General features: G+C 34.2%; 1 protein-coding gene across 1 annotated transcript; it reads left to right on the top strand.

Annotated features, from left to right (window-relative positions):
* Positions 1-256: 256 nt before the first annotated feature.
* Positions 257-1232, top strand: HRG_02329 (glycosyl hydrolase family protein; the record flags this gene model as incomplete). The annotated part of the gene is made up of 2 exons (XM_044860800.1): positions 257-580; positions 672-1232. The coding sequence occupies 2 exons, from the start codon at positions 257-259 to the stop codon at positions 1230-1232; spliced, it is 885 nt and encodes a 294-aa protein (XP_044724433.1).
* Between the last annotated feature and the right edge of the window lie 24921 nt (positions 1233-26153).

The raw sequence follows: 26153 nt of genomic DNA, 5'->3' as shown, positions 1-26153 counted from the left end.
AGTGCTGCTGCCGGGCTGAGAACGAAACGGCTGGAAAAAGAAGAGCGTCGTCGTTGTGCGACGCATGGCGAGTGTACGTAGATTGTGCTGCTTACCCGCAAAGAACCCATTATGTTTGGGCACATATAAAGTCCCTTCTTCTCCCCTCAAAATCCTCCTTTCTCTTCCTCATCCTGTTCTACACATTCTCTTTTCTCATTCTTCTTATCAATCGTTCACTTTGCTTCATTGACTGAAGTTCACTCTTCACTTAACAATGTCTCTCTCTAAAGTCGCATGTCTCATCCTAGGCACATCTGGTCTGGCCGCAGCTCATGGGCACATCGATCGTATCGACATTGATGGCAAGTCCTATGGTGGATTCCTGGTCGATCAATTCCCTCATGAACAAAACGTCCCTGATCTTATCGCGTGGCCAACTGCGGATACTCAGGACGGCCCTGTTCAAACCTTTGACTACAACCAGCCGAATATTATCTGCCACCAGGATGCCAAGCCTGGTTCTCTCGCTGGCGAGGTGGCTGCTGGAGGCAAGGCGACGATTCACTGGAACAAATGGTTCGAAGATCACCGCGGTCCGGTAAGTTTGTGGAGCAGGAGCGGACCATGGACCCAGGATCACGTTGCAACAGAAGTTGTTCGAATCCAATCAGAATGCTAACACAGAGCAGGTCATCAGCTACCTTGCGAACTGCAATGGGAGCTGCGCTTCTGTGAACAAGACCGAACTTGAGTTCTTCAAAATTGAAGAGGCTGGTCTTCTCGACAACAGCAAGTCCCCCGGAAGATGGGCCAGCGATGAGCTCATGGCTGCCAACAATACTTGGACGGTCAACATCCCTTCCGACATTGCAGCAGGCAATTATGTTCTTCGTCATGAGATCATTGCACTGCATCTCGCAAAGGTAGACAATGGTGCGCAAGCTTACCCGCAATGCCTCAACTTGAAGGTGACAGGTGGTGGCACTGCTACACCGAAAGGCATTCCTGCCACCCAGTTCTACACACCAACCGATCCCGGCATCCTAATTGATATCTTCAACAGTCTTGCCACTTATGTGATTCCAGGCCCAGCCCTCTACAAGGGCAGGGATGCAGCACCTCCGACTATTGCCGTCCACCCCACCGGAGCGTCTTCCACCGCGTTGTCTTCCTCCCCAGCTTGGACGACCCCCTATGCAGCGCCTCAGGGTTGTGGATATGGTCCTGTCAGGATAAGAAAGGGCCTATAATACGCGTTAGTAACACCTCTATCGGGGGTGCCCTCATTTTGCATGGTGTAGCGGTATTTTACCAGCTTGACAGGTCCCTAGGAGAACTCTTCTCAAATCACACCTACACCTGTAGCGAGTGACGCTGAACAGAATGGTCAAGATTATTGGGGCTCCCAATCCTGGAAGAAAAGATCCTCCGGCTGGACTTTCCGTGTCAGGAAGCATGCTCGAGATTTCTCTGTGCCTTGAGGAACGAAGAGATGAAAGGATCCTTTTTCCGCCCCTTCCGTGCCTTGAGGAACGGAGGGTGAACCGCGCTGCGGTTACCACTTGTCGAGCCTTTGTCGTCAACTGCTTCCCCGACAAAGCTCACTTTGCAGTCGCGTGATATGGTGGCGAGTGGAGGTTGGGATGTTTTTCAACAAACCAGAGTACAAACCTAGTACTTGAAAATAAAATATTTGGCGGCTATGAAGAACGAAGTAGGATGTATTCTATTAAGATCGGAACGCTCATGCACTGTGCTGCCTAATAGGCAGCAAGCAGTTCGTAATGCCATATTAGTAATAGATTCGAACCTTCTAGGTAACGTCGTTATCTATGCTGCCTAGGTGGCAACATCGCCACTTAGCCTAAAATCATAAGTATAAGAAGCTAACTTTTTACTATTACTTAGATAGAGAATTAAGAGTCTTTCGTTGCCCGATGTATAGGGGATCCTAACTATAAAGAACCTTCCGCTACGACGGCCGACTAAAAAGCTAACTAATAAGTACGTCGGGCTATACTAGATTAAAAAAGTCGTTAGGGGTTATAAACTAGCCTACCGACTACGCTTGCCTTTAATAGTTAAGATTTATAATATCTTACCTATTAGTAGCTTAGAGTTCTATTAGGTTCGGGATTAAGAGCCTATTAAGCCTAAGGACTACCCTTTTATAGCTAAGACTACTTATAATATTAAAAAGATCCTCGATTATTAAGGACCGAAAAGTCGTTAAAGGTATCTTATAAAATAGAAAGGATATAATAATAAAGAGAACTCTTAGGTATCTAAAGGCGACTTTATAAATAAGGCATTTCTAGCAGACTACGATTAGTCTACCTTAGTAAGAACCTAAGAGTATAGGACGAACTCTTTAAAAGGAAGGGCAACCTATTATATACTTAAAGTGCTTAACTTTAGTAGGTAGCTAGTTAGTTTTAACTACTAGCTAGAGTAACTATTTTAGAGAAAGCATAGGGCTAGGAGGCATCTTATAGTTATAAAAGTAAGGTAGTATAACCCTTAGAGGAGCTCGTTAAAGATTAATAAATTAAATATTAGCCCTATTCTTTACTCTTTATTTTATTATATATAGGGTAACGATTAATATAACGTTAATTATAAGGTTATTAACTAGGTTAATATTAACTAACTTAACCTAACTTAATAGAGCTAATTCTTATTAATTAACTAACTTAATATTATTACGATATTAAGTTAGTTATATTAATAAAGGTTAATTAAGTATTACTACGATATTTAGAAATTTTAAAATTAAGTAGCCTAGCCTAAACTATACCTAAGGGTTAGTGCTTATTAAGGAGTACGTTTATATATACCTAGGAATATTATAAATCTATATACTATATATAATATATTAACTAGTTATAGGCTTAATATATTAACGCGTCCGATATAATTTACTTACGTTTTATTATTCTAGTACTAGCGTTAGCCTAGCCTCCCTTTATTACTCGCTTTTCTAGACCCTTATTTCTTCTACTTAATATATAGCTATAGATTTTATACTACCTCCCTTTTTCTTACTAGCTCCCTTAACGCTAGCTCTATTTATACCTAAGCTATCTATACTAGCTAAGGCCCGCGCCGCTTAACGAGATAAAGATTAATTATTTTAATAGTTTTATAGTTATATATAGGCCTAGTAAAGCTAAAGTATAAAATTATAGGTATAGGAATATAGCTTTAATATTAAAAAGGGCTTAAATCGGCGATAGGTTTATAAAGTTTATATTAAATAAAATAAGCTAAAGCTTAGTACTATAATTTTAATTAGTACCTAAAACGCTAAGCGGTATTTCTAGGACTATTATAAGATCTAAGATCCTTCTAGAAAACGTTTTAAGCTAGCGCCTTAAAAGAAACTATTTATAAGATACTAGATAATAACGGACGCTTTTAACCTTAATTTAAATACGCCCTAAGAGTAAGCTATTATATATTACCTTATTAAGAGCTTTAATAGGAATATCTTTTAATATCTAGTAGTTAAATAGACTATTAAGAGTAATTTATTATTCTAAGAACTTAAAAATATAAGGCTATAAGCTATTTTTAAGTACCTTAACTTATTTATTATAAGCGCGGATACCTATATTAGCTATAATATAGTTTATAAGCGCGCCGTTACTAAATTTAAGAAGTATAAAGAGAAGGTTATTAAGGTATTAAGGCGTTTACCTAGGTTAATATATATCTCGTTTAATAGTTAGGGATTATAAAATAAGTATACTTTATATAGCGTTATATACTTCTTTCGAAATAAAGATAGTAAGTCCTATAAGCTTATTCTTAGAGTACTTAAGCTAATAGTTTAATACTTAGGGGCTAATATTAAATATAAGATTATTAAAATACTTAGGTTATATAAGATCCTAGATAAGAAAATAAGGTACTTTACGCTTAATAATATACTAAATAATAATACTATAATAGATACTATTAAAAAGAGATTTAGGTTCTTTAGTAAGGAATAATAAGGCCGTTACTTTAGCTATATAATTAACCTTATAGTTAAAGCTATTCTCTTTAAATAAGATATCGATATATTTAAGTCTTAGCTATAATATAGAGACGTCTTAGCTACGACTAAGTATAAGCTTTAGCGGAAGAAAGGCCTAGTTAGTAAGCTCTATAACCTTATAGTTATAATCTACTAATTTAATTTACTTACTATACTTCTCTATAATATCTAGTAGCTAGAGTTTAATATATCTAGGGATCTAAGTATAAGAATTTAAAAGCCTCTTAAGGTAGTTATCGATAATAAAACGCGCTAGCTATTATAGCTATATATAATCCGGCGGGCCTTAAGGCTTTAACCTTACTTTATGTAAGAAGGTATGAGCAATAAGCGTAGAATCGGGTAATCGATAACGTAAGCGGAAAGATCGGTCGAAGGAGTATAGGGTAGGATTTCGTCCGGAATTTATAACGAGCATATAAGGGGCTGAATAATATATTGAAAGAATAGCGTTGCAAAAGATGCTTGCGAACTTGCTTATTCTATCTACTACTCCCAGGGAAATCCTTCGTCTTTTATAGACTATTGCTCGCCCACTAGTAGACTAATTAGTCAGCTTTCTAGCACATTCTATAGTGCTTGAAAAGCTCTATCTATAGTATATCTTCTTAACTTAGTAGGTGGTCTGATTATAGCGTGATGGTTGACGTAAGACTATGGGTTCTAGCATAAGTAGTGGATTTAACTAGAATGTTCTATGCCCCACCTATTCTCGTATCGCGGATATCTTCGGAACCGCTAGGCCAAAATAGGCAATAGGGTATCTGTTCTGCTCGTAATTGACTTATGCATAAAATGCATATTTTTGTTTGTAAGGATAGGCTTATCCTGACCCGCTTTTCCTAGAGGAAGGTATAGTTGTCTAGTAGAGGTCTTTGTCTTTTAAGGGTTATTCCCTTAGACTGTATTATAGAGCCTCTTTTTACTAGCTTATTCTATAAAGCCTCCCTATGCCTGTTATTTCTTTATAATAGTAAAATAGGAATATAAGGGTATATTCTTATACTTTAAGACGCTAGTCTTAAAGTATAAGTAAGAATAAGAAAAAGATAATACGTTAAAGCGGTTAAGGAGGCTTAAAGTAAGCGTAGTTATACCTATTATATATTAAGATAAGAATAAACTAAATAATAAGGACTAGTTTATTTTAAAGGTATTTAGGGATATCTTATAAAGCTTTAAGGATATAGTTAAAGCGCTTAAAGGCGATAGGATTTAATAGAAGTATAAGTAAGGATATTTTAAGTCCTATAGTAAAGTATAGGATATAATTATAAGATATAAATTCTTACTAGTAGAATTAAAGAAGGCTAAAGCTAGGATCGATAAGTATCTTAACCTTAAGTATTTTAAAGCTAATATTAATCTTAGCTAAAAGAAGCTTAATAAATACTATAATAAGCTAGATAAGACTTTAATATATTATATAGTACTAGTATTATACTATACTTATTAATAAGGTTATTTTAAGATAGTATAGTTTAAAAAGCTAATAAAGGTTTCTAAGGCAAAAAATATAGTATAGTTCGTTTAAGATAAAGAATATAAGATATAAAATATCTCTATAAAGGATTATAATAAACTAGCCGTAAAGCGTTAATAGATATAGTACTATTCTCTATTTAAATAATATAAGGATAAAGCTTAGACACGTCCTTATAAAGAAAATAATACTAATAAAGTAAAGGATAAGTATACTAGGTAGTAAAAGGACCTATTACCTATAGATAGTAATATTTATAATCCGCGTAAATATTAGTATATATAGTAGTTTAAGTACCCTAGGCTTTTATAAATAGCTATAGACTTTATAACTATTTAAGTAATAAGTATAAAGTATAAAAGGCTATTCTTAGTAGTAGGTCGTATAGTAACGCCTCTTTAAAGATAGCTAGAGGTAAGTATAATTACTATTTACTAAGTACTATAGTTATAGTTATAAGCGGGTATTATAAAGGAAGTTAATCTAATACTATTAAATAAAGCAGATAAAGTAATAACTAAGGAGCTAGCTAAGGAGAAGGTAGTCGGAGAATAGCTTTAAGGTTTACTAATATAAATATAAGAGGAAGAAGTAAGGTAGGAGTAAAGTTATATTAAGTCGTTTAACTCTAAGGTAGCGATTATAGTACTAAGATAGGGTATAGGGAGCTAATTAACTATTAATATAACGTTAACTAACTTAATATAGGGCTAAGGTTAATTAACTTAATAAAGGAAAAGCTTATTAATCGGTTAACTTACTTAACTAAGAGCTAAGGTTAAGTTAGTTATATTAATTGCTACCTTAGTAGTATTTATATTAAAAGCCTCTATAATAAGGTTTATATTATAGTTATATAAATAACGTATTATAAACGTCCTTAAGTCTTTAATCTAATAAATCGCGAGTCCTATACGCTTATTACCGCCGTTAACGCTACTAAGGATACGATCCCTCTATAGCTTATTTTCTATACCTTTTATAGTAAGTCTTAGAGCTAGGTTAACGCTCCTAGCGATATTTAGTTTGCCTGCTTTAATATAGGCTTTAGTAACGCTAAGATAACGCTAGACTAGGTCTATTAGTTTAATATATAGTCTTAGAAGTACTTTGCCCGCGCTTAATATAATAGAAAGACGCTTATAAAGTAGTTTAGTATTAATAAGTAGTATAGAAAGATAGAATACTTATTTTATAAGGTTAAGCCGCGAATTATCTTAGAAAGCGAGCGGATCTATTAACTTCTTATTATAGATAGCTTTATAGGCTATATAAGCCTCGAATTTATATAATATTATATTAAATTTAATATTCTTATAGTTATATTCCCTTTATACTTAACGTATATCCTTTAGCCCCTTAACGTTAGCGTCTTTTAGCCCCTTAAGCGCGCCTATTAAAAAGCTCTTTATTACTTTATTAACTCTAGCGAGCTTAACTTTATATAGCTAGACTTCCTTAAGTCGTTCTAGGAGACTTTTACTAAGGGCTTTACTATAAAGTATATTCTCTTAGGCTTTTAAAAAACAAGTGTTTTCCCTTTTATATCCGAACCTACTATTAAACGGATACTTAAATAGTAGCTAAAGCTTTATTAAGCCGTTAACCCTACCTTCGCCTCTTTACTACTAAAAGAAACTCGATTTAAATAAGCGGTTAACTCTATATAGTACCTCTAGTAATAGTATTCCGACCTTCTTAGCTCCCCTATATACTAAAAGCTCTCTAACGTTTCCTCGGTCGTTATAGAGGTATCTCTTTTAGCCTTAAACCTTTAAAAATACTATAATAACTACCTATATAGGATTAAGAAGATAAGCGCTCGTCCTAAGAAGGGGAAGACCGTTAAGAGCTAAGTAAGTATATTCTATATTAGTATTAGCCTCGATACGGTCTATAAGCTAGCTTAATATATATAGGAAGTAAAGGGAGCGAAATCCTAATACTAAGAGCTTATAATACTTTATATAATAATCTATAAAGAGAAAGCATAGCTACTTACTAAGTATTACTAAAATAAGGTCTAAGTTATTAATAGGAAGCTAAAGAAGCTTATAATTAAATAATAGCTTAACTATAAAAGGAAGAACAACGAATTCCTTAGCTTTAAAAGTAATAAAGAGACTTATAAGCGACTCCTTAAGCGGCCTAACCTTTTTATAATTAATATAATAAGAATACCCTTACTTATACGCTTAGCTATAAAATAAGAAGCCGCTAACGAGGTATATATAATAGCGAGGCTACTATAGAATATATACTAGCCTTACTTTTAGCTAGAGCGCGTTATTAAGATTATTACCTTTATAAAAGAGGTAATAGTAGTAAAAGAAGCGATCGATCCTATCCTTAAAGTAGCGTATAATAATAAGGTTAAGTAAACGTTACTATTATTATAACCCTACGCGCTAATATAGCGATACTAGTATAAAACCTTACTAGTTTCGTATACTTAAATATTATTATATGCCTATATACGACCTTATACTTACCTAAGCGCTACTAAGGTAACCTTATATATATATATATAAGGGCTAGCTCGGTCGTATAGTTTAGTCTTTCTTTCTTACTCCTTAGCTTTAAGTCTTTATTTATAGTACTAATATATCTTTATAGCTATTAAGGCTCGTATATACCTAGCTATAATAATAATTACCCTTAATAGGCTTACCCTTTAGCTTTAACTCTAATAGCTTTATAACCTAGTTACCCCTTAGGTCGGCGAGGGGTTTATTTAACTTATTAAGAAGAGGCGTTCCTAGTATAATAACGGGCTCCTTATTAGGCTACCTAGGTAAAGAGCTTAAAGTAAGTAAATTCGGTTACCTATTATCCTAACTATAGTATAGGACTAGCTATAAGTAGGTATTAGGGCTTATACCCTATAGTAGCGGGGATAATACCGCGGCGCTCCTATTTATATAGAGAGGTAAGATATAAGGTTCTTATATAAATCTAACCTCTTTACCCTACTTAGTCGTTATAAAGGGTTTTATAGATAGTCTTAGTATAGCTAGCTATAACTTATAGTATTTATCTTTATCTAAGTACCTATAAAAGTTAGCTTCGTTAAGGTCCTTATTATTAAGGATATCTATAATAGCTATTTAGCGTAATATATTATATATATATATATAGGCGGCTTTAATAGCTTCTTCCCTTACTAGGTTATATATTACTAGCTTATTAAAGTAAATATTCGCTAAGACTAATAGCTTTATTTACCTAATTAAAGGAATCTATATAATATATTATTAGCTAGATTTATAGCCTATAAGATAGCCGATATATACCTTTATTATATAGCTAACTAGCTTTTATAGGACTTTATATATTCTAGTACCTCTATTATTATAAGATAGGCTATATAGCTAAAAACTTAAAGGTATAAGATATTAAGGCGGATTTCCTTAATATATATATAAAGAGGGTTATATTTCTTTATATAAGCCTACTAACGTTTAAAAGGGCTTTTCTATAAGGTATCTTTACCCTTAAAAGGGGTTCTATTTAATAGATAAATAGCTATTTTATAGGTCTCTAGCTAAAGCTTCTTAAAAAGGTTTATATTAAGTATTATAACCCTTCCTTTTTCCTTTACTATAGCCCTTAACCTTTTAGTATAACCGTTCTATATAGGCGTTAATAGGGCTAATATAAAGACCTATACCCTTAGCTCCTTTATATATTCGATAAGGGCTTTTATTATTAAGGCCTTCTCCTTATTACTAACTAATATAATTATCTTTATCTTATAGCATGCTTTTATTATCCTAATTAATTTCTTAAGGGCTCCTCGGACCTTTATTTTATCTATAACTAAGTAATAAAAGTATATACTTATTATTATATAAGTAAAGAAGGCAAAGTACTTAAAGCCGCTATAGCTAGGAACTAGCCCTAGGTATAAGTTAAAGCTATATTAGACCCTTACCTTTTATAGCTAGAAAGTAAGCTCTACTTATAAGACTTCCTTATAAGCCTTACTTATAGTATAGACTTCGTACTTATATCTAGATAGTCTACTTAATCTTATACTAAGGTATTAACTTAAGAGCTTTTTAAGGGCCCTTAAACTAAGGTGCTTAAAGCGTTAATACTATAAGTTACTAAGGCCCTTTATTTAGGGCCTTAGTTTCTAGCTTATAAGGAAAATACTATTACGATCCTTTCTAAGGCTCGCGATAATATATTAGTCCTCGAAATCTTTTAGTTATATAAGCTAATAGCCTATAGGCTTATAATAGAGTATACTATTAATTTGGTTTTAATAGACCTTAGCCTAAATCCCTTATTATACTAAAAACATACTTATAGTTATCTTAGGGATATAATAGCTATTATTAAGGTATAATTTAACCCCTTAGTCTAGTATAATTACTACTAAGCCTACCCCTTAAACTTAAAGGGAATTTTCCCTAGCTCTAACTTCCTTAGTTAATCCCTAGGTAAAGGACTCCTCCTTAAACTACCTTAGGTTATTAAAGATATAAACGCTTACCCCTAAATCGTAAATAACTTTATTAATAAAGGGCTCGTAGTTTTATTATATATAGTAAACCTAGGAGACTATATAAACCTTACCCTTAGTATTACTACTACTATTATTATTTAGGATCGTAATATTATTATCGGATCCCTCTTTTATTTATAGCTTCTATACTAGAGCCTTTTCCTTCTTATAAGGATTCTCTTTAAAGCGCTTAGTAATACGAGCCTTTTAATCTTAAGTTAGATTCTAGCCTATAAAGGGGTCCTTATTAAATATTACCTTAAAGGTCTAGTAATTAATCTACTAGTTATCTTTCTTAATAATATAGCTTCTATAAGCTAGATACTTTTTTTAGGTGGTCCTAGCCCCTATTATTATTATAAGCGTTTAGCCTACTTAATTAACGGTCTTTATTAGCTTCCCTTTTTTCTTAATCTTAACCTCCCTTTTAAAGTCTATAATAATTATTCGGAGCGGCGTTTTAAGGGTATTTAAGCGTTAAAGTAATAAGTTATTAGACTATATATTCGAGGCCTATATAATATCTTAATCCTTAAGGGCCTTAAAGAAGTCCTACCTAACTTTTATATTATTAATTATAGAGACCTTTAGATCCCTTAAATTAAGGATAACTTAGTCTAGCTAGTCGGCTTAAACCTTTTAGTCGCAAACCCCTTTTTTATTAATAACCTACTAATAGTAGTTATTAATAAGGGTCTTCTCTTCCTTAATAGAGGGAAGAACCTTTTAATAAAGCTCTCGAATCTTATTATAAGGGAATATATATCATAGTACGATTAGTTAGGTAGTAGAGATAGCTAGAGGTACTACGCTATATATATTATATTCTCCTCGTTATAAGACTAAAGCTTACGGGAAGAGGGATTTTTCCTTTTCGTTTAAAGTAGCGAGTAGTCTATAATATATAAGCGGGGTAGGCACGATTCCCTACTAATACCCTACCGATATATTAGTACTACGTACCTAAGTACTTTATTAGCCTATACCTCTTAGTACCGCTCTTATAATTATCTCCCCTCCTATATAAACGTCTTAGCTATATCTTTAATATATATTACTTTCGCTACGCTATATATATTCGGTTAGGAAGAGAGGTAGTTTCGGTTATATATCGCGCGTATATACCTATATAAGTATATATTAGTCTATACTCTATAACGTTAATAGTTATTATACTAGCGGTTACCGCTAAGTAACTATTATAGTATCGCCTATATATCGGCCGTATAACTATAATATAAAGAGCGTGCGTATATATCTCCTACTTTTTTTATTTTCTTTTCTTCTTTAACTCTTCCGCTTATAATTACCGTAAAGTTTTACGCCTTTTTTTATTAATCCCTTATACCCTTTTTTATTACTTTTTATCGACGATTTATTAACGATAATACCTTCTACGCCGAAGAAGATAAAGAACCGTAACGCCGATTTCCTACGCTATATACGGGAGTAAGTAGTAGTAGGTTCGCCCTCGAAGTATAAGCGATCGGCCTAGAAGTCTTATAGCGACGCTAGTTCCCCTTTAGCGAAGAAAGCTAAGAAAGGTATAAGGGAATCCTAGTCCTAAGAGACTTCTAGTCTAGGACCTAATATTAGCGAGGGTCGTGCCCTTATTACCCCGCTAAATGCCCTAACTCTAACTACCGATAAGCCTACCTTTATAGGCTAAGAAACTTATAAGTCTATTACCCCTATTAGCGATATTAATACTAGCGAGGAGATCGTGCCTAGGCGCTCCTAAGTAAGTACCGATAACCCGGCTACTTTATCTCGATAGGGCGGCTCTAGCTAATAGGAGGTCGTCGCCTAAGCTACTCCTTAAAATAAGTAGGCCGATATTAACGATAAGGCCTAGCTAAACGAGGGCTAAAACGATCCCGATACCTAGCTAAATAAGGGCTAAGATAACGATAACGGTAATAATAAAGATAGCCGCGATCTAACTCCTCCTACTAATAAACCTAAGAATAGCGGTGCTAGAAACGAGGGCACCTAAGCGGCGGTATAAGGCGGTCGCGCTCCTATAAAGAAGCGTACCTAATCTAAGGCTAAAGCCCGCCTAGTTAAGGCCTATAGGGTTATCCCTTATAAGCTCTAGTATATATATTATTTTAGGATAGTTATTAAGGAGTATAGTATAACTAAGCCTAAACCTATTGTAAGGAACGGTGTTCCTACTATAAATAAAGCAGCTATAATATACTCTCCCGATTATATAAGCCAATAAGTAGTATATTAATTATAGACAAAATCTCATCCTATAGAGCAAGAATCGCTCGTCATTTTGCATGTCATTATGCATTAAACGGGTTGCCGGTTATCGTACAATCGGGAATCGAAGGAACAGAGCTAGCTTGGAATGCTAGCTAAGACCTCTCAAGAACACCGGCACGACCAACCTCCTCTAAACACGAATATCAGTAGAACCAAGACACTTCCAGATTCACTCGAGATATCACGGAATTCCTCAGTCTCAGGGCTATACGGCAGCCTAAATCTGGTCCCGAAAGGTTCTTCCGTTCAGCTACAATTGTCTATATAAGACAGCATGTCCGCTGGTAGATAGATAAAAAATCATCAACTCTAACACCTCTTCCACACACCAATACACTACCAATAAATTCCGTTGAAAATCCTACCTTATACTCCTTCTTCCCCTCTATCACGTAGTCTTACGTGATTCCTTGATTTCCCAAAATTCCGCTTTTGCTCATATACCTTAAGACCTATTAAGGTGCTCTTAATTAGCTATATTTTCTTAGGGGTTTCCTTAACGCGCTATAAGTAGTGCTATAGATATACTACGACCTATAACTAAGTAAGTTTCCCCTTAACTTTAAATATTATAATTAATAAGCTAATCTTTCTTAAAGCCGCTACTCTTATATCTAGTAACTAGGCCGATATAGTCGCTATCGTTAAGTACTTATATAAGCTTAATAAGCTAAAGACCGGTAATAAGGATACTAAGGACGATAGCTCGGACGCGGGCGTGCTCGTTTTTAAGGAGGCTAATTAACGCCGTCTCGATATTACGGTATAGTATTTAGCCGAGGCTTTCGACGCCGCCGAGACGGCCTATTATAAGTCCTTTAAGACTATAGGTATATAAAAGTCTACTATCGTAAGTTTTATCTAACCTTTTTATTAGCGACCGCCTAACGATATACTAGGTCGAGCGTACCGACTACCGTACGCTAATTAATAAGCGCCGCGAGCTTATTATTCGCTTTAACCCCGCGCCCTTATTTAATATCGCCTATATAAGCCTAGAGTACTAGGCCTAGGAATCTTAGTTAAAACTCCGCTTTATCGACGGCGATATAGGCTATACTTCGTAGTAATACGCCTTACTATTTACTAAGGCTAAGGTAAGTGCCGTGCTAATAGAGATAGGTCTTAACGCGGAGGATAAGGAAGGAGCGGAGGATAAGGTAGTTCTAGTATTTCTAGAGGTATTCGGTATAGTAGAGGGGGCGCCTTAGTTAGTTCCTACTATACTAGCAAAGAAGAAGGGTAGTCGGAAGTAATAGATAGGTCTTATCTTTCTTTTATTTAGCTATAACTATCCTTCTCTCCTTTATTATTAGGGCCTTAGTAGAGTTATAGTTTAGTTTTATTTTCCTTAATAATATTTAATAGGTAGTATAAATAGTTTTCCCTATTTTCTTATTTTACTATTTTATATATAGTTATAGGACGTTTAGGCGTACTAATACGTTAATAAGTTAGTAGCGATTTAGTAGGGATTTATTACCGATTTAATAGCGTCTCCCTACGCTAGTAGGTTTCCCTACCTTACTTAGTCTTATACCTTTTTTTCCTAGTTAAGCGAGCAGTATATTCTTTAATAAGGTCTTAGCTATTCGCTATATCTTTAGCATCGACCTATTAGTTATACTTAGCTAGCTATCCTTTTTATTTAATAAGGAAAAAGGTATCGCCCTTAGATCTCTTTTAGTTTTTAATCTCTTAGACTTCTTATTCGCCTTCGTTATCCTTTAAGTTTAGTATTAGTAGGGTTTCGCTATCTTTATAGGTGCCTTTACGCTTCTTCTAGGGCTCTAAGAGACTAATATAGAATACGTTATAGAGGCGTAAGTACTTTTTAAGGAGTATAAGATAATATACTTACTTTCTAATAGCTTATAGGACCCGAAACGGTCTAATATACTTAGGTAAGAGTTTTCTTTTTTCGTCTTTAAGGCATAAGTTCTTTATCGATAATACTATAAGGTCTCTTACTTTTAATATAAGTAGTTAGTACCTTAAATCGTAGTATTTCGCTTAGGATTTAATAGCCTTTCCTTAGTATTCCTTAAGCCTCTTTTATAGCTCTTATAGCCTAGTAACTCTTACTTTTACTTTAGGTACCCCCCTTTAAATAATATCGTCCTTAGTATTAATATAAAAGTTTAGTTAGTAACCTATTAACGCTTCGTTAAGTAATAACCCGGTTATCGCGTTCTTTATATTATTATATATAAATTAAGCAATATATAGGAGTAACGCTTAGTTAGTTTATTCTAAGTTAGTAAAGTATCTTAAGTAGTACTATATAGCTTAGTTTATTCGTTCCGTTTACCTATTAGTTTATAGGTAAAATACTATCGATAGCCTACGTTTTACTTATAAGATAAAATAAAGATCTAACTAGAACTTACTTATAAATAGGGACCCTCTATCTAAGATAATGCCTTTTAAAGGTCTATATACTAATTTAACTTAGTAATAGAATAATTCTACTAGCTCTAGGGCTATTATTATCTTAGAGATAGGAAAGAAGAGGTAATACTTAGTATATCGGTCTATAATTACTAAGATCGTATTAATATCTTATCTATTATACTATACTTTAGGTAGACCTATAGTAAAGTCTATTAATAATTCTTCCTATAGTTATATAGGATATAGTAACGATTATATAGTACTATAAGGGCGATGCTTCTTAGATACTATACCTTAATATACTAGGTATAACTAGACGTATTTATTTATATCTTTTATTATTCTATCCTAGTAGAAGTTCCTCGCTAGTAGTTCGCTAGTACGTTAAGAGCTAAAGTATCTTACTAATAGATCGTTATAAAAGAGCTATATTAGCTCTTACTATAAGGCTACCTCTAGAAGTACTATAATACGACCCTTCTATAGTAGTAGTCTATCTAAGCGCACTAACTAGAAACCCTTCCCTTTCGAGAAGTCTTTAGTCTCCTTTAGCCTACTAATCGCTACGTTAACCGACTAAGTGCGTTTTAGTAACTTTAGTAACGGTTCTAGAACTTCTACTATATAAACCTTTATATAGTAGGCCGCTTTTTTAGCGGTCTTCCTTAAGAGTAACTATTTATAACTAGCTCTCTCTTTAGCTTAATTAGCTAATCGTTTAAGTCTCGCGCCCGAATTATTATAGTTTCGCTATAGATAAGCTTATGTATTTTCCTTATATAAAGGCACTTTACTATACTTATATTAACTTAAGGTTAAGTATCTCTTTGCCTATAAAAACGCCTTATTATTTCTCTATATAGATATAGTATTAATAGTAGCTAGCTTCGCTTATAGCTCTAGTAATAGTTTTATAGATAGGGGCTTCTTACCTTTATATCTAGGTATTCTCGATAGCGCGTCCGCTAGGTTTAATTTACCTATATAATACTTAATCGTAAAGTCGAATAGTACTAAATATATATACTATCTTACTTACCTCCTATTTAGGGAGGTCTAGCGTATAAACGTCTAGAGGTTATAGTAGTCCGATAATACCTTTACTTTATACGCTGCTTCTTCGACGTAATATCGCTAGTATTTAAATAACTTAACGATAGCGAATAGTTCTTAGTCTAGAATACTATAATTAAGTTCGGCTCTAGTAAACTTCCTTAACTAAAATACGATCGGATAGTAACGTCCTTTATTATTAGGTTAAGAGATAATCCTTACTATCGCGAATTACGATATATCTATTTCGATATAAATATATCTTTCTAGATCGTAATATTAAAGGAGTAAGGCTCCTTAAAAAGCATCCTTAAGAGCCTAAAACGCTGCCCTTTTAGTAAGGTTTAGCTTTATACTCCCTAGCTTCTTCCTATTCTTACTCCCCTTTAGCAATATAGTTAAGGGCGCTATAACTCCTAAGTACCTATATATAAATTATTAGTAAAAATTATAGAACCTAAGGAAAACCTAAATATTATAGTAGGTTATAGGTTTAAGCTATTAGGCTATTGCCTTTACCTATCGAGGGTCTATCGATACCTTATCGATAGATAATATAAACCTAAGGAACTTAACTAACTATTAATAGAAGATATACTTTAATGGTTTTATATAGAGCTCTATAGCCCTTAGCCTTTCTATTACTTATCCTAAGTATTTAGTATATTCTTCTCTTATTTTAAAGTATATAAGGATATCGTCGAGGTAGACTATATAGATTATATCTACGAGCCCCTTAAGCGCTTAATAGATATAGCTTTAAAACGTAGCTAGTACGTTAGTAAGTCTAAAGGGTATTACTAGGTATTCGAAATATCCGTAACGCGTTTAGAAAGCGGTCTTTTATTTATCTCCTTCCTAAATTTAAATATATTAATACGTATTCTATATATTAATCTTAGAAAAATACTTAGCTCTTTAATAGCGGTTAATAATCTCTAAAATAAGGGGTAAAGGGTACCGATTTTTTTATATAACCCGGTTAAGTCCTCGGTAGTCTATATATAGCTATAAGGTACTATCCTTTTTTAGAACGAAAAGGATAGGCGCCCTAGCTAGGCTCTTTAACTCCTAGATTATTTTCCTTTTTATTATATCTTAGATCTAGTCGCGTAATACTTAGAGTTCCCTTTATAATAAAGGGTAAATCGGTCTATAAAGAGGTTCTATATTAAGGATCAAATTAATTAAGTAATCTATTCCCTTTCTAGCTAGTAATAAATCGGATTTATTAGCTAAGAAGGTATCTTTAAACTAATAGAGAGTTAGTAGGATTTCGGCCTATTCTTCCTATAAAATCCCTTTATCCTTATCTTTATTTAGTAATAGGATTAGCTTAAGATTAAGCGCTATTATATATACCCTTACCTTATTCCTATATTCCTAAAGGAATCTATAGGGATTTTATAAGGTTTCGCTGCCTAGTTAATACTTAAACTATTACTATCGTTTCTATAGGATAATATAGATACGTTTATCCTCTAAGGTAGTAACTAATAAAAGGATTAGTACTTAATCGTTTAGCGTTAACTTATTAATACCGATATAGAAACGAGTAATTATCTTTTCGGTACCCCTTATATCTATTATTTAGAGCGGTACTAACTATACTCTATACTCCCTTACCTTACTATTATTAAGCCCTAATAACTTAAGGTATAATAGCGCTACTTATAGTAATCCCTATTATTAGGTAAAGTATATATCTACGAGGTTAACGGTACTATAAGTATCTAGGTATATAGGGACTTTAGTAGGGTTTCGCCTTAATATCGTTATAGGAGTTTTAAGTAACTATCCTATAGGTATTAAGTTTACTAAGGGAGAGGCGTTTACCTTAATATCTTACCTTTTCCCTATTTTACGGTATTAAGTCTAAGAGTCTTTACTAGGGTTTCTACCTTTAGAGAATTAGTATATTCTATAGATAGGTGTCCTAGCTTATTATATTAGAAATATATAATTCCCGATTAAGTAGAAGATCCTCTTCCTTAATAACGTCCCTTAGTTCGGCCCTTAGTAGGTATATCGCTAGCTTACTAGTTATTAGTCGAATTAGTAGTATTTCCTTAACGATTCGGCCTAGCTTATCGACCTCTTTAATTCCTTCCCCTATATATACCGCCTTAAGGTATAGCACTACTTCTATTCCCGGTTCCTCTAGGGGTAGAAGTAGTATTAGTACGTCGCCTCTTATTAGTAGTAGTATCTTAATATCGTTAGGCGACTTATATAAGCTCTTCCTATTAATAGGTATAAATAGGTATCGAATAGAGGTTAATTTAGTCTCGAAGTTATAGCTCTAGCTTAGCGAAAAACGTAAGAGCACGCGCCTTTTCCGATAGGCGTTCGAAATACCTCTCTAAGGAGTTAAGGTATAAGCTAAACTCTAAGGGGGACTAGCCTTCTTATTAGCGAGCCTCCTTTAATTACGTCGCTAATAGTATCTCCCTATTTATAGTATCCTTAATTAGGACGAGTATCTATTCCTTAAAGTATGCCTAATCTATACTATATTTAGTTCGGTTAATCGGCGTTTATTCTTTAAGGTATCGACGCTATCTCGCTTTATAGTCGCTATATATATAATCTACCGCGTAGAGGATCTTTATTTCGTCGCGATAAAAGCGTCTAGGCGCTGCCCTAAAGGCATCCTTTAGATCGTAAGTCTAGTCTAGATGTTTCTATATATTAGTAGGTTAGGATAATTAAGCGATGTTTTTAATCTTAACCTTGCTACCGCGACTACCGTCCGATTTAAGGGAGTAGGACTATCGACGCTTTCCCGAACGGATAGCGATAGCGCTAGCACGTTTAGCAATTTCCTCCTCTAATTATATAACGCGGTCTTATAGGCATTTCGTCTCCTCTAGCTCTTTAATACGCGCTTATAGGGCTATAAGCTTTTCTTTATAAGTCGATAGTCTTACTCTTATAGGTAGCGATATCTTCGATATAGTTAGAATATCGTCTATAATAAGGGTCTATTCTAAGGATATATCTTTTAGTTCTTTATCTCCTAAGTAGATACCTAATATACGTAATAAAGAGGCCTCGACTAGTCAACTACTACGTCGCGCTATAGGAGCGTTATATAGTCTTCTCTAAGTAGCTATCTCTACTAAGTAACTAAAAAGGGAAGCTTTAGAAATTATAAGGGAATACGTATTATAGTACGATTAGTTAGGTAGTAGAGATAGCTAGAGGTACTACGCTATATATATTATATTCTCCTTATTATAAGACTAAAGCTTATAGGAAGAGGGATTTTTCCTCTTCGTTTAAAGTAGTAAGTAGTTTATAATATACGAGTAAGGTAGGCACGATTCCCTACCGATACCCTACCGATATATTAGTACTACGTACCTAAGTGCTTTATTAGCCCGTACCTCTTAGTAGCGCTCTTATACTTATCTTAAGCTATTAGCTATAGGAGGGTCTCCCTTTAAAGCCCCTTATTAATTAAGTTCTTAATAGCTTCTTAAATTTACTATAAGGCTTTATTCCTAGCTTTATACCGATTATATTACTTTAAGTTAACTTTTTCCTAGTAGCGGAATTCCTTCTTAGCTTCTTAAAGACTTTTAATATAATCTTCCTTAGCCTCCCTAAACCTAGCTTTATTTTTAAAGGCTGCTCTTAAGGGCTTTAGCTTAATAGACTTAATAGCGTCGCTCTAGCTAAGGTCTATAGGTTCCTTTAATACCGAGGTTCTATTAAGATTAACGTAATCCTAGACCTTATATATAACCGTAAGAGACTTAATTTCCTTAATCTAAGGGGTCTAGTCTAAGCTCTCCTTAAGCTTAGTAATATATACCTCCTTACTTTACGCTAAGAGGGTTATTTTACTAGAGTTAGTAATAACCTCCTTTTCTTTAAAGGAAGGATATAACGAATACTTATATAACTTAATTAACTAAGTCCTTACGTTAATATTATAGGAGAAGGGTTATTAGCCGCGTTAGGGCTTATAATAGCCTTAAATAGGTTATTATTAAGTAAAAGATACCTTAGTTATATAACTAAGCGTATAACTATTAGTAAAATATTATATTAATATATATCGGAATAAGGGGGTTATATAGCTAGGTTTAAGATATATATTCTCTCTTTAAAAAGGTAGTTTAAAGGGGCTATTTATATAAGAGGTCTTAGGGCTATCTAGGGACCTCCTAAGTAAAGGGCTTTACCTATATATATATAGCTATACCTATATATAAAGTAGTAGCCTTCCTTATATAGGAAGTCTTTATACGTTCTTATTATATAGGCTAGGGATCCCTTCTCTAGGTCCCTCCCTAATATAGCTGCCTTAGTCCGCCGATAATTACTATAAGGAACGGTGTTCCTACTATAAATAAAGCAGCTATAATATACTCTCCCGATTATATAAGCTAATAAGTAGTATATTAATTATAGATAAAGTCCTATCTTATAAAGTAAGAATTACTCGTTATTTTATATATTATTATATATTAAATGGGTTGCTGGTTATTATATAATTAGGAATTAAAGGAATAGAGCTAGCCTAGAATACTAGCTAAGACCTCTTAAGACCTCTTAAGAACACCGGTATAACTAACCTCCTTTAAACACGAATATTAATAGAACTAAGATACTTTTAGATATACTTAAGGTATTATAGAATTCCTTAGTCTTAAGGCTATACGGCAGCATAAATCTAGTATTAAAAGGTTCTTCCGTTTAGCTATAATTATCTATATAAGATAGTATGTCCGCTAGTAAATAGAGAAAAATTTTTAACTTTAATACCTCTTTTATATACTAATATACTACTAATAAATTCTATTAAAATTCCTACTATATACTCCTTCTTCCCCCTTATTATATAGTTTTATATAATTCCTTAATTTCCTAAAATTTCGCTTTTACTTATATACCTTAAGAGGTTATAAGCCTAGCTTACTCCTTTTAAGCTAGGAAATTAACTTATACCTTTAAAATTCCTTATCGAAATACCCGATTAAAATTCCTTTCGAAAATCCTCCTAATAACCTCTTCTACCTTCCTATGCTCTTAAACTCCTATCTAGACTTCTTAGTCCCTATAAACGAAATAATACCGAATTTATATAAAATAAGTAGATAGAAAGAATATAAATTCTCTAGACTTAAGGGAAATTTAAATTATACTTTTTAGACTATAAAGATAAGAGCTATCCTTACTAAGGAAAGGCTTATTGCTACCTTAAAGTAAGAAAATTATATAAAGACTATAAAAGCTTTATCCTAGATTTTTCTTTAAGTTAAAGATAGCCCTTTAATATAAATTAAGCATTTAATAAATACTAAAGCTACTTAGGATAAGCTTATAAAGCTATATAATCCATTGAATTTCTTATTAAATTATTTACTTATAAAGTAGCTCTTTAATCTTAGTCCCTCGGGCTTTAATTTAAAGAAATACCTTTATAAGGTAAAGGAAATCTACGAGGATTTAAAATCCTATAATAAAGAAATTCTAGAAGTTATCCTTATAGTATAGATTCTTAATTGCCTTAATAAGAAATTTAGAAGCTATATTATAAATATTACGTAGAGCCTTAGGTATAATTCTATAGCGTTTACCCTCGAATCCTTAATAGCTAGTCTTTTAGACGAAGCTAGAAGAATAAAGGATATAGATAAATCTTTAGAGAAAGCCTTCTTAATATAAAGGAAGCCTTAGAAATCCTATAGAAATTCTATAGATACTCCTTATTATAAGGAATATAAAAAACTAGGGCATTTTATAGTAAATTACTATAAATTATACTTAAATAAGGCTCCTACTTATTAGGTTTTAAATAAAGGAAAAAAGGACGATAGGAGTTAAATTTCTAAGAAGAGAATATCTTCTTCTTTATCTTCTTCTTTTAAGAAGAAATCCCCTTTTAGTAGTATTTCTACTACTAATAAAAGAAGGAAGGCTCTAATTATAGAGCTAGAGTCCGATTTAAATAATAGTAATAAGGTCTTAAATATAGCTTTATAAGAAAATATAGACTTAGATATCGACCTTATAGACCTTTCTAGGGCTCTAACCCTTATATAAACGTCTAAGGATTTAAAGGTAATTTTAACCTCTATAAATACCCTTATAGTAGAAGCTAATAAAGACTCTCTTTTAGGACCTTTAAAAGCCTCGATTCCTAAAATAAAGGAATTAGTTTTAAAGGTAAGAAAAGGAGGATTTCCTAGTTATAAGAATAAAAGGATATTTAATTTTATTTATAATACTAGAGCTACTAAGTATATAGTATCAAATAAGAATTTCCTTATTAACTAAAAAGAAATTAAGTCTAAAGTTTACTAGGGAAAAGCTTCCTTTATATTAGTAAAAGGAAAGGGGGACTTAGTATTTAAGTTCCTATATAGTAGTAAAAGGTATATCCTTTAAGACTACTTTTATATACCTAAATTAAGGGTAAAAATACTATCCTAATCTTATTTTAATAATACCTATGCCTTAATAGGAAGAAATAAAGTCCTTTTATTAGATAATAAGGCTAAGGTCCTTACTAAAGGATTTCTTAGAAATAAATTATATTATATTCCTAAAAAAACCTTTATTAAAAAGCTAATTAATCCTTATTATATCTTTAAAGGTAAAGGATATAGATTTTTATACTTAGTACTTATACTTAGGGTATATAAATAGTAAGGCTATTTTAGAAATATTAAAAAGATATAATAAGGATATAAAAATACCTTTAAAAGAGGAAAATAAAATAAGATAATATAAAATATATATTAAAGCTAAAGCAACGAATAAGGTTAATAAATAACCTTTATATAAGTCTTATACCTATTTAGTAAAAATAGTATTAGATATTTAAGGGCTAACTAAAGCGCTTACTTATAATAAATATTACTATTATATTTCTTTCCTATATATAAAAACCTAATATCTAGAAATATACCTTCTTTAAAAAAAGGGGGAAGCTTTAAATAGGTTCCTTGAATTTAAAAATAAGGTAGAAAATAACCTTAAAAATACTAGGATTAGAGAAGCATTTTCTAATAATACTAAAGAATTTATATATAAAATAAAGCTCTACTATAAAAAGGAAGGAGTTACCTTTAATTCTAGTCTTCCTAGGACGCCGGAATTTAATAGTAGAATAAAAAGAATAAATTATACTATATTAGAAAAAGTATAAGCTCTTTTATTTACTACTAGGCTTCTTAAATATCTATAGGGAGAAGCTGTTTTAATAGCTACCTATTTATATAATAGATTACCGCATTCTACGATAGGATTTAAAAGTCCTATAAAAAAAAGGATAATATAATACTACCCTTTAAGACCTTAAATAAAATTAAGACCTTTAGAAGCCTTATATATTATTCTCGCGTAGAGAGATACGAGAAGTGCATAAAAATGCACGAAGGTGAAATTAGGAGTAAGGGGTCGGACAGGCAGGGCAGAGAGATATGATTCTTGCAGAAGCAGCAATAAAGGTAGGGGAGTGATTGTTGTATTGCCTTAATTGTCCTTCTTTCCTCTATCCAACGCCCCTCTTTATACCCTTCTAGCATCTCAATTGACAAAGAAGATCCTGCTTAAAGAAGCCACTAATGTCCCTTTAACTACCGAGCTTTTTGCCGGTTTTTCCCCTCCTTTCCAGCCGTTGCCGGCACATCCGTCTTATCTCTCTCCACCTCTATAGGAAGCCATCGCTACTTCTGCTTCCCCTTATACCCCCACCCTCCTCTCTGCACCTCCTTTTAGCTCCTTCCTTAAAACCTGTTTTTTAGCTTCCTAGGTCCCTCGTGCTAAGGGATATCTCCGAGAACTACGAAATCGGGCCACGCTTCGCGACATACCCCCTTAGCTATGGCCTGCCCCTTAAGGGCATAGCTAATACGGCTTCGGGCTGGTGAGCGTATAGAGGAGGTTCTTAGCTCTGCACTTCTCCCTTTACTCGAGGAAAGCAGGGGCCCTTTCGGGTCCCTAGGCTCTTTTAGACGTACTTAAGGAAAAGGGGCCTAAAGAGGGGAAAGTCCTATAAGAAAGGGGGAAAACCCTAATTAAAATAGGGGGCCCTCTAAAGGGAAAAACCTCTTCCTTTTCTTCGGCTACAGACGTCACCTTCTCGTACGGGCCATTAGCTCCTCTCGTAGACTCTCAAGGCGGGCCTCTAAGGACAGCTTCTCTCGAACGTCTTCTAGCCTAATTTGCTATAAGAAGATAGCTAGCTTCTACTTCGGCAGGGGCTTCGTAAGACCGTCGGCTTTTATCGATGCCGTTAGAACCCAACGGACGGAAATAAGTCCCCTTTAGACCTCTTAGCGTAACTAATGTTAGTAGATATCGATATGCCGTAGCCGGGTCGATAACTTACTATTTTCCGTAAGAATTCGTATAGTCTACGTATTATCGCATTCTATAGCTAATAGGGTCGGAATTTGCAGTTATAACGCTATTAGCAGCCGGCTAAGGAAAATCGCTTCTTTTAACGCTTCTAAAAGAGCTAGTAGCTCTGCCTCCGTACTAGAAGTCGTAATAGTAGCCTGCTTCGAAGCTCTCTAAGTAATAGTTCCTCTAAAAAGGGATATAATATACCCTTATAAGCTCTTTCTATCTAAGGAATTGTCCGTAAAGGACGAATCGCTCGAACAAAGGAAGATTTCGGCAGCTTGTTTCCTTCCCTGCCCTCCTAGGCGTAGACTATGTGATCTCGTTAAATAGAGATAAAGGATAGCTCTATCTGCTGCTTCTTAATGCCTAGGGCTAGGATTCTAGTTGTGCCTAGCTAGCCGGGAGACCGTAAAAGAAATATCCGGTCTAGTAGAAATAGCTGAAAAAAGCAGGGAGCCTACCTTCTGTTAATATTAGTGTTTCTCTTGCTCCCTAGCTTAAAAGGACGGATTAGGCAAAAGCTCTTCGTCTAATATAGGCGTAGAGGGAAGCTTCTTATCGAGGGATTTAGGGAGGAATTTATAAGCGACCTTATCGATATAGGCGTCCTAGGTAAGCTAGATAGTCCGTTGGGACCTATTCCGAAGGATTCGTATCCCTAGGAACCACTTTAGCTCCCCTAGCCTGGTTATCTTATACCTTTATTATAGGCCTCGTATAGCCTCCCTAGCAGCAGCTTCTTCCTCTTTCGGGTACGCCTAGATAATGTCGTCGACGTAGAAGAAGACCGTGATTTTACCCTTCTGCATTATACACGGTTCCTAAGGGACTTTCGTAAAGCCTAGGGCTTCGAGGGAACCTATTAAATGCTATTGCTAAAGAAGGGGTGATCTTCGTAGTCCGTATAGAGCTTTCCTAAGCCGTAGAACCTTTCCTAGCTATTAGAAGCCTAGTAGAAGGCGTATATAGATAACTTCTTCTTCTTCCTTAAGTAGGCAGTTAATAAAGGCGTTAACTGCATCTATCTAATCGAGTTCGAGGTCGAATTCTGCTGCTATAGCTATAAGGGTCCGAAAAGACATCCCTGCTAGGGTAGTTGCCCTAGTAGGTAGATCCCCTTTTTCCTGTTAATTCCTATAGACAACTAGCCGGGCTTTATACTTTTAAAGGAAGCCGTGTTTATTAGTCTTATAGATAAAGACCCACTTACAGCCAAGGACCTGTTTTCCTCTTGCCTTTTCCTTAAGGACCTCTTCGAAAGACCCTATTTCTTCGTGTGAGGCTAGGTGGTCTTTCTGGGCCTAGAAAAACTGGTCTCTAAAGGGGTGTCTTTCTAGCTGCTTCTGGTTTGCTAGTAGGTCCGGGAGGTCTCTTTTATATACCTTCCTTGCTGATAGCTGTGGCTTAAAGAGCCGGCCTGCTGTGAACGCTCCGTGGGAACCGTCTTCTATTAGCGTTAGGTAGAAGTCGGAAAAACGATCGAAATAGGGGAGAGGTTAGTCTTCTTTAGTATCCGTATCGGGCCCTATACCTTCCTTTGCTTCTCAGCAGGGATAAAAAGGCAGCCGGGTAATCCTTCGAGAGAGGTGACTTTCCTACCCCCTTAGGGGTCGAGACGGGAAGACTAACTAAAAAAGCTGCTTCTAGATCTTCTTCTTACGTAGGAGGAGGCGTAGGTAGGTAGGCGTATTCTAGCTCTACCGCTTTCCTATAGTCTCCTTCTTCGTCTAGATTATCTAATCTAGTAGCTTCCTCTTCTTCGAAGTCGGCGTTATCCTCGACTACTTCGACGTCGGTTTCTTCTTCCGTTTCCTCGTCTAGGACCTCTTCTTAAGACTATTAGGAAGGGGGGATTTAGATCTTCTAAATTAGCTAACGTTATAAGAGTAAGAGGGGCTGTTGATCCCTCTTTCCGTCGAAGAAGCTAGATTCGTCGAAAATCACATCCCTAGTCGAAATAACCTTCCGTAGAAGAGGAATCTAGATCCGGAAGATATTCGTAGAATTATAACCAACGAGGTAACTAATAAAGGCTCTAGGATTAA

This window comes from Hirsutella rhossiliensis (assembly GCF_020360975.1).
Source record: "Hirsutella rhossiliensis strain HR02 chromosome Unknown scaffold00002, whole genome shotgun sequence".
NCBI classification, from domain to species: Eukaryota; Fungi; Ascomycota; class Sordariomycetes; order Hypocreales; family Ophiocordycipitaceae; genus Hirsutella; species Hirsutella rhossiliensis.
Note: the sequence above shows the minus strand (reverse complement) of the source record. Positions and strands in the feature narration are given on the sequence as shown.